Raw genomic sequence first — 20015 nt, 5'->3', positions numbered from 1 at the left:
ATCTTAGGTGTCAAATACATGGAGGAGAGGAGCAGCTTCCCCAAGGTCCTAGAGCAAGAAAGCAGTAAAACATTTAAACCCACGCACTCTGACATCAGGCTTCCCTACAGGGCACCTTATTACACACAGGATTTCCTTATGATGGCACACTTTTAATAGCAGATACTTCATTTATTCTCAGATATACATTACAGCTAGACATGAAGAGAAGGGATGTGGAAAATAATGTATTTGTCGCCTTTTTATTTAAAAACTTCTGCCCAACAAAATAAAGGCAGGTTCACTTGAAAGCCAGTGGTTCTCAGACTCTGGTGTATAAGATTTTTTTGCTGGGTTGCAGCACCTACAGTTTCTGATTCAATAGGTCTGGGCAGGGTCCTAAGAATTTGCCTTTTTACAAAGTTTTAGATAGTGCTGTCAACATATCTAGGCAACCACACCTAGAATCCCTCTTTATAATGTCAGCTCAGCACTTGAAATCTGCCCTTTTATTTTTGGCTTTTCTGTTAATTTTTCTTGAATTTAATAAAATGAGGCAAAACCAAATGTTAGGGTCTGGCTGAGGCAGCTGGCCTCACTGCACAATGGGTAAGGAGGTTTGGGGTAAGTAGTGGCCACTCCTGTGCCTGCCTTAGTTTGAGGCACAGGAGAACCAAGGGCTCTGGACAGGACAGCAGGTAGCAGCAATGACAAAACCCCAGGGAGGGCTGCAACTACAGCTGCAGGAGGAAGACAGCTGTGCAAAATGGCACTGGAAGAGCCTCATTTGTGCAGACACTCCCGAAAATAACACAAACTCCATTTGTTTTCACACCAGAAATTGCAGGATAGTCTCTAGTAAAAAACTAGCCAGGAGGACACAAAGCAGCAGCTGTGCTCTAGTTCTGGACTCAGTCTGAAGGCACAATGAATGTGGCTGGGTGCCTACCTCTTTGACAAACAGGCTGCAGAAGTTTTACAAGGACGTCCACTGAGTGTGTGATGTACAATCAGAAGCCAGCACAACTGCAGCTTCCAGGCCCTTCAGGAAAAGCTGGGAATAAAGGCTGGGGACATGGCACCTTGAGGAGGTGAACTGTCGAGGCATGCTGAAAGTGCATTCGTGGTTCAAACAAAGGACAGCCAGTATGAAGATGATCTGCCACCTAAGGGTTCTGAAGAAATCACTGAGCGCAAAGCCGGCAAAATTCCAAAACTGGTGGAAAGGAGTGGATGCTTCTCTGTGAGCCTGCTGGAGAGGGACCTCTTTGACCCAGCCCGAGAACCTGGCTTTGCTGTACCTGTAGGCCTTTTATTTCTGTTCAACTCTAAGTATGTCACTGCAGAAATAAAGTCCAAGCCTATCTACATGAAAAAGAAAACTCTAAAAATGTTAAATGGAAAACAGGTTTTATTCTAAAAATAGACCTCAGTAACAATGAAATACCAAAAGCTGGCCATTATCATAGAAAAAAGGGTAACAGGAATTTGCTTTAATTTTTTTTGGAAAATACAAAATTATCACTACTGTAATATACTGCCAATATATTTGTCTCATTTGTCTATATTTGAATTATCCTTTTTATGGATTTTTAAAAACCAGAGTGGCCTCTGCCTGGTTTTTAGACATACATCTGGATTGTTTTTATCTTCAAGTAAGTATATTGTCAAGGAATGAAAAGAAGACTGAGCGTTTGGTTAACCCTAACTAGGAAGACACGTAAGTGTGTTTCAAAGTACTGTTGTTTTCATTACTGCCTTTTTCAATTCCTGCAGATAAAAACAACTGCACTGACAGTAACGAATCACAGCGCTTATATACAGAGAAAAGATCTGACTACATTACTTCCTAGCCAAAAAAGCAGCGGGTACTGCAAAGGCAAATCTTCAAAGTGCTGAAGAAACAAGTATTCCAGAAAAACTTCAGGCTGCCACTGACGTTCCAAGAGAAGTTAAACTGCAAAGGCCCTCATCACTGTACACCTCACCTCCATCTTGCAAACAAATGAAAGCAGTGGTTGCACAACCAGTTCGAGCCAAGCTAGAAACATACAATTTACCCATCCGCCCACATTTCTTTTCAAATCAATCTAGCCATACGTGTTCCAGTTTCCTCCACACTCAGTTTACAGATGGGACAGATCCATGTCCATCACACCAACTGGCCGATGCACAGACGTCAACATTACCTTTTACATCAAAATCTTGGTATCTAAGCATGCTCATAAAAGTTTTACTAAGTGTAGGCGTGTATCCGTTAGGACATGTTAGCTCATTTTCAGACTTTCAGAAATTGGTGTGATTTACATTGGCCCTCTAGGACAGAAATGTCATCTTGGTATTTAGTAACTAAATACCTCTTTTATTAAAACTTGACCCTGAGTTTGAGTGTTGGAATATAAACTGTAAAACTAAAAACACTCCAGTGTTAGTGTATTGGCTAACATTGGTGTTTCTCTAACACTGTGCTTTTTCTCTTAACATAGTGCATCTGAGATTAGCTCTCCTCCAGCAATAGAGGAAGAGGAGTGGTCTACAGGGATACCTAAAGAAGGAAAATGCAACACTTTATTCCAAAATACATTATAAAGTATAAAAATGTCATTTCCCCAAATCTGAGTAAAGTTGACAGTGTACAAAAATGCAGCATTTTCAGCCTGCAGGTTTAGTACCCTGGGGAGACCTCACAATCCCTGGTTTAATAAAAACAGCATTAATCTATAGTTTTGATGATTACAGACTTGTAAATATTGTTTTGGAAATCATATAAAGGGCTTTTAAAAAAAAGTTATTTTTACATTCCACTAAAAATTTCCAGATACAAGCAGCTCCACATTTCTTAAAAAATATTCACTGAATATAAAATTAAAATTGACAAGTGAATATGAAATAAAAGCAATTTCCAGTGGTGACAATATTTTTCACAGTAGCAAATAATCTAACTGAGGAGTTTTTCCTATAATGCCAGTCTTTTATCTGCATCTTTAAGACATTATGTTAAGCACTGCAGTTTGCCTGAATTATACAGAGAAAAAAAACAACTAACATTGCTCAAAAGCTAGTAAAAATGCAGCTCTCCACTGGGTCTCTACTAGGGCAAAGCAGTCTGGGGCTTTATTTGAAGATTTTATTTTGGGGGGAGTATGGATTCTGTAGCTAGACCAACTACTTTGAAACATAAATGCTGACACTTTCTTAACTTATGCTTCAGACCCAGTCTTCCCAATGGGATAATTTCTGTTGTGTGGCATTGAGTAATTAGGACATACCTAGCTCTGAAAAGTACTGAAGAAACATGAAAATCCTGAGTGTTGTGACAAGCTCCTTGACTGTACACCAGATGGCATGCTGCCCTCTAACTGTGATGTCTTTCAATCGCTGGTCCTATGTGACCAATGCCACACACACAAAAGATAGGTCTTGTCTGCATATTTGCTAAAAGTGAACAGCATCACTGTATGAACTACGTTAGCTCCAAATACCTAAATATGCAAACCATGCCCTTCTACACGTTTATATACACTGTACACTGCACGCATGACCTGCTTACATTAATTTCAAGAAGAGAATATTGTTTTAAACTAAAAATAAACCAAATCAATTGATAGGCTGCAGACTTCTTTCCTTGGACCGTGGATTTCCTTAAATGATGGCATCATGTTCATCACTGAAACACATAAAACGTTAAAATTACTGTTTCATATTTGCGTCAAAACCACAAAATATTCATATTTGTAAGCAAAGTAATGCCAGAACAATTTCAAGCTTTACAATCAAAATGAATTGTCACTGTATCTAATTTACAGTCATGGTTGAGGCTGTTACAGACCTGCACTCGGATCTCTGCTCTGACTTTTCACCAGTTAAGCCAACATAATTTATACTATTACAAACCCTCTTTAAAAGGAAAACAACCAGGCTGGGTGTCAAAAGGGGTCCGTGGCTCAGGTGGTAGAGCATACAGTTTGTTTGCTTCAAGCCCTATCTTTTAGTCATTTCATTGCAGTCTCTCATGCAACTCTAAGAAACATAGGAACTAAAATTTTAATCAGTGCTATTATTCAATAAATGAAAATTAGAAATGCTCATTAATACTGCATACAGATCGGTTTCTTTCATAGGATGAGTGTCAAGTCCTTACGTAAGGAATGGCGTTTTTATAGCCGGGAAGGAACTGCTGGCTTTCTAATGGACTTTGGGCTAAGAGCACAGCAAGTTACATTTACAACACATAGGATGCAACAGATGCATCATAATTTCAGAGATGTTTAAGAATGAAAAAAACAAAAAAGCACGGGGGTGAACTTACACTTGGCCAAATATGGTATCTGTACCCCTGACTTCTGGGTGACAATGAGGGCCCCAGTAGAGTCAGTGCTCTGTGCACAGTTCTCTGGACACTGACTTCTTCACAGGGCATACAGTACTATCTGGTCGTGTATGTGAGAAAAAACCTAGCCCATAAAGGCTAAAACTATGTACTTAGGCTTTCCCTCTCCCCAAACACACTACAGCAACAAAAGCTGTGAGATGGAAAGACCCACAGAACTGTGTGGAGGGTAAATGCAGCTTGTTGACAGAGCCTGTCAACACTCATTTAAACAGACGTGTGTGTGTGTGTGTGTGTGTGTGTGTGTGTTGTGTATGAGTGCATGTGTAGTGTTTAAATTATCAGGGAAAATGAAGCTGTCAGACAATTCCTTAGTTTCTATGTCTTTGTCATAAAGAGGAGAAACACTGTTTTTTACAAGAATACTTTTTAGTGCCATGAACAGACACAAGACATACCTACAAGATCAGTGAGTGATGAGACCTGATTATTTCTTGTGATTAGTGGTATAAGCAAGTAAAAAGGTTGGTTAAACTTTGGTTAAAAAAAAGTGTGACATCATAAAATTAACACTTTTTTTGTAGGTATATACACCCATTTCCATTTGTGAGCATAATGAGAAATGTATATTATATAAGCAAAACTTTGGACATAGGGAATATAACACATCAATCTATACTTGAGATAAACACTGGCCCGACTCAAGTTTTGCGATTGATAATTAAAGACATGCAGAAACAGCCAATCAAAACTTACATGGTTCTGTACCGAATGCCTCTTCTTGAATAATACATTTTGCATCCAATGTAAAGAATAGATAGAACTCCCAGCGTTAATACAATACCACCAACAAAGCTGGCAGTATCAAATTTCGATCCTTTATTTTCTTTAGAATGAATAGTTGCTGTGACTAGGAAAAACAAAACAAAACTGGCATTAGTGTTCTTAAAAAACACTGTAATTAAACCTTTACAAATTTCTGTGTAAGAACACTGAAGTGGGGTTGAGGGGAAGGTAGGTACAGAAAGTTCCTGTATTTATTTTGAAGAATGATGACCTTCATGTAATCATTACCTTATTTGCAGCGTAGGATAAGTGAGTCAGTCTTAATACATACCTGTTAGAGAGGTCAGCAAACTACTATGGGCTGTGGTCACCGTGGATGTTGACATCTGGGTTATGTTTTGTGCAACACTTGTTGTTTTGGTTGTAGACTTTATAGTTGTAGAAGTCGCATTTGTTGAGATCCCTGGTGTCACCATTTTGGACGTTGCTATGGGTTTCATGGTGGTAGACATCTTGCTCCTTGAGACCAATGGAGCTGAAGTGGATGGTTTCACAGTGCTGTTAGGTTCACTTGTAAGGTTGGAAGACAAGTGGTGGGTGGTGGTCTCTGTAAGAATGTGAAGAAACATTAAAACTGGTGCTGTGGTTTTAATGTTTTTCATTAGATGGATACACAAATGAATACAAAAATTTGAACTTTTAGTTCAAATTTCTGTCACCTTCTTCTAAGACCTATGAGAATAATCAGTGGATGCATATTTCTGACTCCCAAGATGATCTAAGTGCACATGAATTATTCTTTGTAAGGGTAGAAACAACTTTCCACAATGCATTAGGAAATGACAGACCACCCCAGTGAGGTGGAAATTTCGTATTGGTAAAAGTTTTCCGTAGGTGGAAGGATGTGCTTTTGAATGTCCAAAAGCCATGGGAGAATGGGAAGTGATGACTTTAAAATAAACAGCACTTTAGGATATTTGAAACTGAGGGTTTTCTTGTATGAAATAGTATTATGTACATAAAAGGAACAGGTACTGATTATATGTTAATAGTATTCCACACTGTATTTGCTTTCAAAGTTCAGAACTTAAATTTGTTTATAGCTACTTATTTCGTTATAATGTAGTTTACTTCTGTAATCAGCTTCTATCTCTTGAAGTTTACTTTCAGGTTTATTGGGTTCCTGGGTGCCTACATAGTTCCATTTCACTCTTTCTCCTGTCACCCACGCCCTCCCATTCCTGTACCCCTGCTGCAGCCATCTTTCTTCCACAACTACTCTGAATTCTTAAAGATTTCAATATTGATTTTCAATCCAACTTTACAGGCTGTTTTTAATAGAGCTGCTTCTCTGCCTATCAGCTTTTACACTCAAATTCCTACAACATTCTCTCAACTTTGGATCACTGCTGTAGTCTCTTCACTGAGGATTATCTATTTTTTTTTAAAAGGTCAAGAGAATCAACAGTTTTATACTACACAGATAAATGATCATCCAGGTAGTTCTCATACATGAGCTAATCTTTTACTGTTCAATTCCGAATGCTCTGTAAAGGTAGAATACTTTAGCATTAATAGATTCACATTTTCAAACTTCTGAATGATTTATTGTGATGAAATTAAATACAGCAAAGCACAGCCTTTATATCCTACCTTTAAACACAAAGATCTTTGCAGAGTGAAACAATGCTGCTTTTGGATTCAACACACATAAAGGCTCCTCCCCCTCTGCATAGTCAGACATTCTTTAAAGAGACTACGAAGGGGAAGCGGTCTAAGTTCCCTACCAAGAAAACCTAAATTTGCTAAAGAAATAAGTAGCCAAAAATTTCTAGGGCTGGAGGCATGGCTCACATGGTAGAGTGCCTGCAGTTCTGAAAGCTCTGAGTCCAAATCCCAGAATCAGGAAAAAGAATTCTGAGTCTTGATGAAGCATTCCAAAAGTTTTGTACTTGACTGTTTAAGTATAAACTTAAGTAAATGTCCAAGAAGTTTAAGTGTGTATGTGTCAAGTGCACCGCAAAGATGTGCTCATACTGGATTAGGTTAGAACTCATATTCGGTGACTTGACCTCCTTGCTCCAAAATGTAATTAAGCAGCATTTGTTTTCCTTTGCAAATAACTGCCAGGTCTGATCTTTCCTCTGTGAACCTGACAGGTTCCTCCAGGGAGTAGCAAGGTGACCCCTGCATAGAGCTGCCAGAAGAACAGACTACCAAGGCAGGGCTTGCAAAGGGAAAGCCCTGTCTCATTGTGGAGCCCAGCCTCAAGGCTGAGGAGGTCAGGGTCGGGGGGGGGGGGGGGGGGCGGGCTATGCTGTCAGAGGGGCCCTGCTCCTCACTTCAGGGAACCACCTGAAGAGCAGGACAACCTTCTGCACTCGGGTAGTCACAGCCTATGATCTGACTCAAGCCTAGATGTGAGATCTGTGGCCAAGCCATATCTACCCATCAGCAGCATAGGGCTGCACCCCTGCTGACAGTCAAGCAGAGCTTGTTTCCCATGACCCAGGCATACCCTACTGAAGACAAATGGCACAGTGCTGCCGAAAGAGACAGCTCCCAAGAGCACACAAGCCAGAGAGTGGAGACAGCTAGCAGAGAGCAGGAGCATCACAAACAAGGTGCTTAGTGGCTGTAGCAAGGGCCTGCTACAGGAGGGAGCTGAAGGGGGGTGGGGAAGGGCAGCAGCACAAGAGTCTCCAAGGAACCTTCCAAAAAGAACCTCACAGGGCCGTCCAGGAGGCAACTATGTCAGGTGAAAACATCCAGTCATCAGCCACCTAGCTGGCTTTTTACCCTAAGTCTCTCGGGGCCTGATTCTGTAAGAGTCCTGAACAGCAGAAGCTGAGGGGAGAAGAGGTGGGTTAAGAAAGGCCAAATGTGCAACTTTTCCACTGCAGGCGCCAGAGGCAGGCCCGGGCTACAGTTCTGAATCACTGTAGAGGTTCTCTCGATACTATTCTGGACAGAAGATGCACCTTACTGAATAACTTAGCATTCGATAAACTGGATATACTACCTGTAACACTGCTAATTTAATACCTGCTAGTAAGGTGGAGGGTGGCGCCACCAGGGCAAGGTTACATGACACAGTTGCTCACTCTGTGAAGGGTTGAATTGAGCCCCCCCCCACCGTATCTCAGAGGCTGTAATCCACTGTGGCATCCTCATAAGGGAGTATTTGGAGGTGTGAATGCACACACAGAACGCCATGTGGACACAAAGGTGAAGATCACGGTGTGATGCTGCTGTAAGTCGGGAAACACCAGAAGCTGGGCCTGCTCAGGAGGCAACTCCTTGGCAACTTCATCTGCTGACCACCAGAGCTGTGGGACAATGAGTTTCTATTGTTTAAGCCACCCAGTCTAGGGTGATTTGTTTCCATAACAAACTAATACAAAATGTCTCTGTGCAACTACCTCTACAAGGACTGGCACTAATGGTTGTGCTGAGCTTTTACAGATCTCTGAAACTAACCACTGAAAGGTGAATTCAGTCATATGCACTTGCCGAACCAGTTTCAAAGTGTTAACTCTTACATGACATCACCTATAGATTTCAGACAGAAGACCTGCTTGATTTTAACTCCTGCTTTTATCTGATATAATTATAGGAAAAATGAAGAAGGGCTGTCATAACAGCATCCATGCACCTTCCTTCCCAGAAGCTGCAGTGTTCTGTCCACAACAGAAGACAAAGAAGATAAGGAACATACTTGTGATACAGTAATGTTTTGGGACTGCTGTAAAAAACGTTCAAACAGTCCAATCAGTTCTCTGTTCATTTTGTGGCAAAACTCCTCCTCAAGCCCAGTTTTCCTAGGGCAAGATTAGAGCTTTCATTGACAGTTCTCTTAACCAGGCCTGGTGATGTCCCCCAGGCAGTGGGCACAAGCTCAAGTTCTGGCTCAGTTCACCTGTTTGGTGTCTTAAACAGGCTGCTGAACCTCTCTTAAAACATACTGGTATTACAAGGAGATGTAATGTTCAGCATTGAGCACAGTGCCTGCCATGGTGGATGTGCTCAGTAATTTTTTTTTAACCCTTAGTTCTGTTAACCCTAAATCCCCTACAGAGCTGTGCTTTCAACTTCCCAGTGGGAAGCTTTTGAGCAAGGGCCCATGGTGGGCTCTCCTACCTCCCTTGGTTGCCATAGCTACCAGCTGAATAACTGCCCAGTGAAGAGCATGCTATTGGGGACACTTTCAGTGCATGGATGTGAGCAGCCACAAGACAAAAGTGATGTCCCAGCCATCTTTTTCTTGCAACAAGACCAGGGATACTCTAGAGCACTGTTTTTTCCCAGAACCACATGAGTACTCATCAATGTCTGGATTTATTCCAGTTTTACAACCTTATCCTACCAACTACAAATGCCAGTAAATTCTGGAAATATTATTTTGAAAGCAAAGAAGCCTTCTTTGCTCATTGCACAGTCAAGAGACTCATTCTAAAAATTCTGTTAAATTCAAACTATGTGGACCACAAATGCACAGAACTGAAAATCTAGATTCTAAAAATCTTAAAGACTATAAAAATACAAATTAAAAAAATTAATGTAAATAAAATATGGGCTTTTAAAGAATCTTATCATAGAGAAATGTTTACTTTTTGAAAATCAAATGTACTGTAATTTACTAAATTTCCAAATTGAAAAACTAAAATTTCAAGCAGGAAAAACTATACCTATATGATCAAAGAAAAAATAACAATTAGGGTGTCTTGAGTAAGTTGTCACATAGCTGTAGTATTTTAATTCCCACATTTTAGTTATGCTAACATCCAAAACATTAATTTATGTGAAAAGGACTTTTACGGGTGTTCTGATCATAAAGAAAGGTTTATCTTCTGACAATTAAGTATTTGAGTTATTTAACTCATTCAGTTAACATTAATATGCACAAGATGGCCTTCTCTGACAAGAACTGAAAGAGGCACTCCAGTCAAAGCAGTTACTCCCTGAAAGACAATGAGAGCTGAGGACTGTGCATCCAGGTCTGCTGAAGGAAGTAGGGTGAAGGGTGACCCCGTTTATTCCCACAGGACAGCCCCCTGGCTTCTGGAGCAGGAGACAGTAGACAGCCCTGGCTCAGACGAGTAGTCAGTGTCCACGTGTTTGTCACAGGTCTGTTCATCCTGGGCCATTACCAGACTCCACCACAATTAGTAACCCTCACTAATTACAAGAGGCCTGAGTGACAGTCACAAAGGCAGCAGGACTGATAATGTTTTCCCTTTGTTCCTGCTCAAAAACCTTGGTCTCCACAAACTAGAACAGGATCCATGCTCTGTGCTCCTCTCGAACACACTCCTGTTGAACGGCAGCTGAGTCCCCTTCCCCTGCTCCATGCTAAGCACTGTGTGTGCAGGGAGGCTCCGCTAACTGGAGCTCCTCACCTGCGGAGCTGGTACTAAGTGACCAAGGCAGCAAACGAAGTCACCATGAGGTAGGCCCAGGGCCAGCTCCGTTTTTACCACCTTTCTAGGCACCTCCATCTCCCTTCTTAATTAATTCCTATTTTTCATTTTTCTGAACTCTGAGTTGTATTTTTATTATTACTTTAAAAATTAACATCGTATGTGATATAACATGGAACACATTTGGTCTTTGTCCCTGGCCCCTGGCACAGGGCTCTTAACATCGTGGGTATTTCCCAGAGGTGCAATGTCTTGTTATTCATCACACCCAAGTTTATGCTAAGGAGTAATTCTGCTTGGTCTTGGGATGGGTCACCTCACTAATAAACGAAGTGACTAAATGCTTGGAATTTTCAGCCCTCCCCACTGGCTTCTGGGAAAGGGGAGGGGGCTGGAAGTTTAGCTCTATAAAAACTCTTGAACAGAGACCTGATGCCTTCTAGGTTGGCCAGCACATTCAGCTGGGAAGGTGGCGCTCCTCCAAATGGCAGGGGAAGCCCCACTCCATCCCTTGCCCCGTGCACGACTCCATTTGGCTGTTTCTGAGTTGCATCCTTTGTAACAAAACACTAAGTTACCCAAGTTCTGTGAGCCATTATGGTGAGGTAGTTAACGTCTGGGACGGAGCATGGCAATTTTTTATTTTTATTTTTGGCAGTACCGGGGTTTGAACTCAGGGCCACACACTTGCTAGGCAGGCGCTCTACCCCTTGAACCACTCCACCAGCCCTCAAGCATGGGAACTCTTACTTTACAGCTGCTTATTCCCAAGCATGGGAGCCAGACTTGTGAATGGCATCTGAAGTGAGGATAGTCTTGTGTGGTGAGTCCTGAACCTCTGGCTATGGCACTAACTCATGCCAGAATTGGACTAAACTGTAGTACACCCAGCTGGGAAAAAGTTTTCCCAGATCGTATCTTTCTAGTGAAATAACTGGCTATCAATTATAAGAATCATTTTATTCTATCTACCTAAGTGCCAAACAGTTGACTTGATCATGTCTACCCTATGCTCCAAATGTGCGAGGCACCAGAGGTGTCTAACCCCTTCCGTGACAGACAAGGCTCACGTCTTCTGCTCCAGCAGGACGTCCCATCTACCCACCTCTCCTGGCATGTGACTCATTTTCACTTTCATAAGAGCTCATACATTCAAGTCTATGGCTTGTTTAGCTTTCACATTCACTATTCTAAAAAGCCAAGTACACACTGTAATAAAAAGGTTAATTCGCTCTCTTATTCATGTTTTCAATTCTTGATTCTTTATTCCATTCACTACTGAGCACCCTACTACATGTCAGGCACTGAGATACAAAGAAAAATATAGGCTCCCTGACCTTAAGTTCATGTCTAGTAGAGGGAAAAATAAAAAGCAAATTTGGGTATTTAATGGTATGCCCCCAAAAGGATAAACAAAATATTACTCGAGCTAAAGCTAGATTCAATTAAATTCAGCAGAGGTACAGTGTGAGGGGGGTACTTGTGGGAGGGAGAGGTGACTGGAGGAAATGAAGGTGAGGGAATATGGTCGATGGGTTTCACATACATGTCTGAGCTAGAACAATGAAGCCTCCCGCAATTGCTTTAAGTTGGGCAGAGAGGGGATTGGGAGGAGACAATGGAGGCGATCTAACGAATGTACAACGTAAGGCTAAGGCTATTCGAAACTGTCACAATGAATCCCCTCGTACAACAAATATATCCTAATAAAATTGGAAAAAAACTGAAACAAAAAAAATTCAGCAATTATTCATTTAATTCTATAAATTTAGCATTTCTATCATTGGTTTTATAGTACTTATAGATAACATACCCACTGCTTGTTTTATAGAAGATTCATTGCTAAATACAAGGAGAATGAAGACAAAACAATTTAAGAACCACCCAATCTAGTGTGAAACAAGAGACATGTGCATTTTCTGTTATTCAAACATAGGTATTCTGTGCAAGGTAGAAGAGGTAATTCGAAAGAAATTACTGAAGTTTGAAGGAAGTGGGGGTGTGATTGGAAAGATGCAAACAACAGGCTGAAAAGAAGAGAGAGTCATTTTTAGTGGAGGAAACTATGAGGATGCAGATATGGGGTGCTGGGATAGCGTGCCGAGAGTGGTAAGAAGCCTGAGTTAGCTAAAATGTGGTAAGCCTTAACTTATCAAATATTTTAACCGGAAGCCTGCTATGTGCCAGACCCACGCCAGACCCGGAGACAAGGTGGAGAAAAGATGGTTAAGGGGCCCCAGTTCTCAGGGCTCACCAAGAGGCGGACATGACAGAGACAGCTCCAAGCCCTGGGGCACTCCCAGCCCCACGACACAGGAACCGACAGTGAGCTGCATTTCAGATCAAAGATCACACAGGTTGGGGCTTCTGTAAACAGAGCCTCACTGAATCATAGCCATATTTGTTCTTTTAAATACTGACCATAGCTGGCCTGTGTGTCACAATAATGGAATTCAGTATAGTAGCAAGAAAAGACTATTGTCCCCAAAGCCAAGAATACTTAGGCAAAGTCCTGATATTAGGCCATTGGTCTGTTTAATAAGTGTTAATTGTTTATGAAGGTCACTGTAAGAATCGAGCACATAAATAGTACACGCTACCAGAGTCCTTTCTGACAAAATTTGTGGTTTAATAAATAAAACACTATTATCATAATTTTTGCCTAGAAAAAATTCATGTTGGCATAGCTTTTCTTGGAAAGTGTCCTCAGCACGTTTAGCTGATAACAGTGAAACTCTCTGGTATTCTCTCCAAAGTGGCACGTTACTAAATGCAGCCCTAGGCCTCTACTTGGGGACGCTTCCTGTATGGTAGGGTTCCCAGCCCCTGCTGCTCACTAGTCACTCTGGGAACTCCTGAAAAATAGCATCAACTGCCCCCCCACACTCTTACTTATAATTAGTCTGAGGTGGTTGTCATGTACCCCATTCAGGCTGTGACACTGCTGTATACAATTATTAGTTATGGTAGACCAACATATTAACAGGGAAGCATCCACTAGAAGTGACTGTGTTGACTTTAAAGCCATATACAGTCCTGTACCACATGACATTTCTATCAGTCATGGCCTCATGTATGACAGTGATCCCATAAAACTTCAGTGGAGAACAATTCCTGGCCTAGTGATGTAGTTGAGGTAACTGTGGCTGATTTAAAGTATGGAACACACAATTATGTATAGAACATAATACTTAACAGTAAATAACTCTGCTCGTGGTTTGTATACTGTTTGTATAGCTACTATACTTTCTGTCATTATCTTTGGCGTATTCCTTGTTCTTATTTTTAAGAGGGGTGCTAACCTCACAAGAGCAGCCACATCTTGAAGTACCAAGAGGACACACTGGGTGACTGACCTGCACTATTACGGTTTGTGCAAGCACACTCAATGATGTTCACATAATGACAAATCAGAATTCACCTCTGTTACTAAGCAAGGCATGGCTGACTATGTGTAGTGGTTCATTCTGGAAGAACAGGCCACTTTCCTTAAAGGGATACATTCCAAGACTCCCATGGATGCTTGAAACCTGGACAGCACTGTGGTGCTGTGATAGCTCCTGCAGGCCTAATGGTGGAATGTTGAACAAAGGACAATTCACACAGGGGACAAAGTCTCATCATGCACTCAGATTTCACTCACAATTTCAAACTTATGATTTTCTGGATTTTTTCCATTTAATACTTCAGTTACTACAGATAACTGAAAGTTCAGAAGGCAAAACTGTGGATAGTCTACTGTGTATACTGTATACATTAAGACTGCTCTCAGATGTAGTAAAATTGTGCCACCTACCTGAAAGAGAACGCTTATCTCTCTATCCTAACAGGAAGGCATGCATTTACTTCCTTCAAAGGGAAAGAAAATTGTAAAGAAATGATTCAAACAGAGAGGGTCACAGGTGGTGATGAGGAAGGAGACATCTGCTATTTTACTCATATCACTGTGAACCATCAAGAGATGTTACCTAATTAAAGCTTTTCAGAGGGACTAGAAACAGGATTGGTTTTGAGTTCCTTACACAGCTTAGCCCATTATCTCATCCCTTACTATAGTCAAAGTCCAAAAAGGTTCAAATAATTTGTAAAAACTTTCTCTGTTGTTTCCAGAAGGTGTTATAGGAGACAACAGTGGTATGTTAATAAGCTTTCCATTACTAACACAAAATACATGAGATAATTAACTTAAAGAGAAAAGTTAGCCAGGCATGGTGGCACATATCTATAATCCCAGCACTTAGGAGGCTGAGGTAGGAGGATCATGAGGCAGCCTGGGCTATAAGCACCCCCTATCACCCCTGCCCCCAAAGAAAACAGCTTTGTTTGACTCAGTGTTTTAGAGATTTCAGTCCATGATTGATTAGCCCGTTGTTTTGGGCCTCTTGGAGGGAGTACATGATGAACTGAAACCACTCACTTCAAGGCCAGGAAGGAGAGAGAGAGATAGAGAGATAGAGAGAGAGAGACAGAGAGAGAGCGCGCGCGAGAGAGAGAGAAAGGGATGCAGTCCTACATCCCCTCCCTCTGCGCCTCCCCCATGACCCTATTTCTTAAAGTTCTGCCATCTTCCAAGAGCCTTGCTTTGGGGATCAATCCTTGAACACTGGATCTTTGGGGGGCATTCAAGATCCAAATGACAGCATTCTGCTCCCGCCTTCAAAGGGTCATGCCCATTTCAAATGCATTCAGTCCACCCCATGAGTCTTAACTGGTCCAGCATCACTCAGGTTCACACCCAAAATCTCCAAGACTCAAAGCAAAATCAAGTGTGAACCCCTGGAAAAATCAAAGAGAAATTTACATGCTTCCAAGGTACAACAGTGGAACAGGGACAAGTAAACATTCTCATTCTAAAAAGGGAGGAGTAGGGGAATGGAAAGAAAGGATTGGTCCAAACCAAGACTGAAATCCAGCAGGGCAAACATTAAATCCCTAAACTCCATGTGCAACAGGAGGTGGGTCCCAAGGGCTTCGGCAGCCCCACCCGTTCAGCCTGGCTCATGGCAGCCAACCTGGCCATTCCCTTGGGTAGGTTTTACATGTGCCTGTAGCTTTCCTCATTGCTGGTACTTCTCCCCGAGATCTCCCTTACAGCTTTGGCTTCACTCTCACAGTCCCAACACACTGCCCTGCTGGGGGCAACTTGCAGGGATTCCAACCTGACCTTCTAGGCCTTCCTTTGGAATCTCAATGGAAGCCTCCACATTCTCTGTGCTTATGAAGCCAGCATCATGTGAATGACCCCATGGTTCACTGCCAGTGTGTACTGTACCTAGGTCTGCTCGAACCACGGCTGCTGCCAACTCTGAGTAACTTGACAACTACACAGAGCCATGGCATGTTCTTAGGTGAACATTTTTTGGTAGTGGCAGTGACCTGGATTTCTGAGATGACCTTTCCTACACAAAGCCCATGTTTTTTTTTTTTTTTTTTAACTGCACCCTTCCTTGGCTTCCTTTTTTGTCCAAGTTGCAAATTTTCCGAATTCACTATAAATTTGGGTAAAAGCAGCCAGTAATGCCCACACTGCAGCCTGATCTCTGTGCTGCCTTGAAACCTCTTCCTTCAGATAAATTTTAAACCTGGTCTCCCACAGAGTATTATGGACAGCCTCTAGGCGAATTCTCAAGGTCTCATTTCCATGTGAAACCTCATGGGTTCACCTCTACGTTCACGTTACTATCAGCATTTTAGCTTCCAAAGCCCTTGACACAATCCGCATTAAGCTCCATTTACAGCATTCCAGGCTTCCTGTAGCCTCCTCCTGCAAACTCTCCCAAACTCCTCCACATCATCAGGTATTCAGTAATGGCAAAGGCTGCCCACTCCTGGTACCAATTTGCTGTGTCAGCTTCATAATATGTAATGAATCCTGGCATAATTAAGTTACAAAGAGAAAGGGTTTATTTTGGCTCAGCAAAACTACTCACCTCATGTGAACAGGAAGCAAAGGGAGGAATGTCACAGTTCCATTGTCCTCTTTGGGGACACCCCCTCCGATGACCTATGTACCCCCACAAAGTCCTACCGCCTCCCAACAGTGCCTTGAGGACTAAGCCACACGTTTGCCTTTGGGGGACTCAAGAGAGAAAGCACAGCACACACTCCACAGATGAGAAATGGCGCTTAACATCTGCCAACTCCTGGAGTACAGCGCTCATCTGATAGGGAATGGGCGTGCATTTCACACAGAATCGACTGTGAGACTTTAGGACCTACAATTTAGGACATGTAAAGGGTTTCCCTTTATAAAAAATGGGACACAGTGATCCAAAACCCACCACTCCTGTAGAAATGCTAACGGCTAATAAGTTAGAAAGAATGAATGCCCCTCTCGGCACAGTGGTAGACTTGGGACATCTTCCCTGGGAGATTACTGGGATTAATAATCTCCTGATTAATAAACAAGAGTTTGATATAAAGTGTTTTTTAAGCCCCTCCCCTTGCCCAAGAAAACTTGGAATGGAGTGTTAGTCTTCTATTGCTGTGTTAGCAATGGCCACTTATTTAGTGCTGTCCCTTAAAAACCCCATTTATTCGCTCACCATTGTGTAGGACAGAAGCTGAGGAGCTTGTCCAGGGTCACAAACTAGTAAGCAGAGGATCCAGGTAGTGTGGCTCAAAAGTCCCTGCATTTAGCCTGGCACTGGTGGCTCACACCTGTAATCCTACATACTCAGGAGGCAGAGATCAGATCAGGAGGATCACGTTTCAAAGCCAGCCTAGCAAGTGTTTGTCCCTGAGTTTAATCCCCAGTACCACCACCAAAAAAAAAAAAAGTCTCTGCATGAATCATTTAGTGGTTGCCAGTCACAGACAGGAGCAGCGCCAAAAGGTCAGAAGGTCAAAAGGCTTTGCTTGGGATGTGTGAGTGGCCACACACACATCCAGTGTGAGTCCTCTAGTGTTATCCTCAGAATCACTTCATAAGCGGACTGGGTATTTGTATTACATAACTTTGATGTCCCTTGTTCTGTAAGTCTGCACACGAGTACTCCCCTACTGTCTCCATCATCAAATCACACAAAGCCCCAACCACAGTGAGCTCCTATGCCTCACGTACACTGCAGTGTCACAGCAGTGCTACAGTGTGGGACGTGGCAAACATCTCTGAGTGGCACTCCTAGAGCTGCTTTGCAAGTGCGAGGGCCGTGCAGGTGGTGCTGCCACTCAAGTTATAGGAGATTTGCAGCATGGGTAACATGCAGCTGCCGCTAAGAATCTGGCCCATTAGCAAGCTGAACGCACCACCACAAAGACAGTCTGTCAGCAAAATAACATCTGTGCCAGCGCTTGCACAAACAAACCCCAGAGATGGCAGCTTACAGGGCAGTGTCCTAGTAGACGAGTTTCAGTCCCTGGGCAAGGGCACGAGAGAATTTAATGCCAAGCATTTCCCCCTTGCAAGACAAGGAAAAAATGCGAACTGTGCACATGCTTTGTCTTGCTGGAATGGAGCCAGATCCAAGATGACAGCAACCTGGGGAAGCAGGGAACAAACATGGAATAGCTGCTGTGTGTGTCACTGTGCAAGGAGCTTTTCATCTTTCGATTTTTCCCAGGAATTTCAGGTGATCTATGTAACAGAAGTGGTTAGTGGGTTTGCTCCCCAGTATTTACAGATGAGAACACTGATGCAGAATGCTGTGGTGTGATGGTAGGCACTCAACAGAGGTCTTTAGACTCCACCAACTCTGGTACTCGTCACTGGTAGTGTCATTTAAGCATCTCACAGTTTAATGATAAAAACCCACCTAAATTCCACTCTACCATACTTGGTATTTACCGGAAGTACTGAGCAGGTATTAGTTTTCTATTGGCTATCTTCACTGTACTAGAACCGCTGTCAATAGACATATATACACAGTTAATCGTAAATGTTGAAGGTAAAATAAAGCTTCTGGGATTTTTTAAAAATTTAAATGTAGAAATGTGAGTTTCTCACAGCTTTTAGGGCTTTTTGCTTTGGTACTGGAGATTGAACCCAGAGCTTTGAAGATGCTAAGCATGTGCTCTAAAACACTCAGCCTACACGCCTAGGCCCTTCTTGTAATTTTTAAATTGTTTTTATTTTTGAGACTGGGTCTCTCTGCAGCCCAGACTGGCCTCCACCTCCCAGCATCCACATGCTGGGATTAAGTTGTGCACCACCATGCACGGCTCATCATACAAATATCTGTGTTCATCATTTTGATTAAGAAATAAGATTTTGTCAATAAAGAAATTCCCCAAAAGGGTGCCCTTCTTCAACTGCATTCCTCTCAGAGAAATTGTAGCCTGAATCCAGGGCTTCTCTACATCTTACACTCTATCTCAAAGCAACATAGTACTAACTTTTCTTATTCAGATTTGATGCAACTAGCACCATGCAAAATGTTTTTTGGTATTTGCTTTTTGTACCCAACATAATTCATTTCTCAGAGTGTTCAGCCATTTGTAAAGTTCTGAGTGTTGTTGTAAGACATTTTGCGTCTTTCTTAGCCTGGCAATGAGCAATGACCAATTCCGGTATCTTTCTGAACAATCCACCCTGAACACAGCTGCAAGGCAGGGAGCGGGTGTGTACACATTCAGGTTCTTAGAACTGAAGGTCTACTGACCCAGGACCCACAATCAGGAATTGACTTTGCTCCTGGCTGGTTGTTGAGGGTGTGCACATGTGCTCACTGCAGCACTGCCTAGAAAACTGTCAAAAAATCGTGGTGCGCAACCACGCTGTGGAACATAACACACGTGGAAAAGGTGACAACTGGGAACACCCACACATCCTGTGATACACTTCCTTCCAGGTGGAGCCTGATTCCATGTCCCTGACAGGTGGACTTGAGATTCTTTCTAACACAGAGGACATGATGGGGCAATGAGGCTGAGGACTCCCAAGCGAGGATGTGAAAAGGACAGCTTTGCCCTGACTCGCCCCATGGTCATGTGTTCTAGGAGGTTTGTGCACAAGCTCTGTGGAGGAGCACCAAGGCCCTGCCGAGAGCTACCAGTCAGTCACCTGAGAGCCAGTCACCTGTGAGGAGAATCCACTGGCCTCCTCACTCCTTAGGACTGAAGCCTCAACTCTGACCCTCAGTTAGGCTGCTACCAAACTCCTGATGCACAGGGACCAGAAGATATTAAGTAGAATTTAAGCCACTATTTGGCAACCAGTAACGTTCCAACACACACACACACACACACACACACACACACACACACACACACACACACACACACACCACACGAGAAACGAAACTCCTAGTAATTCACAGTCCAGTCAAAACATTATCTTGTATATTCACACCAGCTGAGTGATTATTTCTAGGGAGTTACTGGGAAGAGGGGAATTGGATACTTCTTAAAAGATGCTTCTGTATTCCTTGAAAGATGAAGTGCACGCGTTATTAACTTCTACAATGTTCTAAAGGCCTATAAAGATTTAAGAAATAAACATGCAAAAACTTGAAACCAACTGAGATTTTTTTCCTTAAGAAAATACTCTCATCTCTTATAAA

At 42.4% G+C, this 20015-nt stretch overlaps 1 protein-coding gene across 2 annotated transcripts in view; it reads right to left on the bottom strand.

Annotated features, from left to right (window-relative positions):
• Nucleotides 1-1372: 1372 nt before the first annotated feature.
• Tmem123 (transmembrane protein 123) overlaps nt 1373-20015 on the bottom strand; it is a 41082-nt gene continuing 22439 nt past the window's right edge. For both annotated transcript variants that reach the window (XM_074066827.1, XM_020167804.2), the window contains 3 exons: nt 5427-5702; nt 5066-5219; nt 1373-3646 (listed from right to left, as the gene is read on the bottom strand). In XM_074066827.1, the coding sequence (XP_073922928.1) occupies nt 3622-3646; nt 5066-5219; nt 5427-5702 (455 nt within the window). In that variant the 3' untranslated portion in view covers nt 1373-3621. The remainder of the gene's footprint in view (nt 3647-5065; nt 5220-5426; nt 5703-20015) is intronic.

The sequence above is a fragment of the Castor canadensis genome, chromosome 2 (genome assembly GCF_047511655.1).
Source record: "Castor canadensis chromosome 2, mCasCan1.hap1v2, whole genome shotgun sequence".
Lineage (NCBI taxonomy): Eukaryota > Metazoa > Chordata > Mammalia > Rodentia > Castoridae > Castor > Castor canadensis.
Note: the sequence above shows the minus strand (reverse complement) of the source record. Positions and strands in the feature narration are given on the sequence as shown.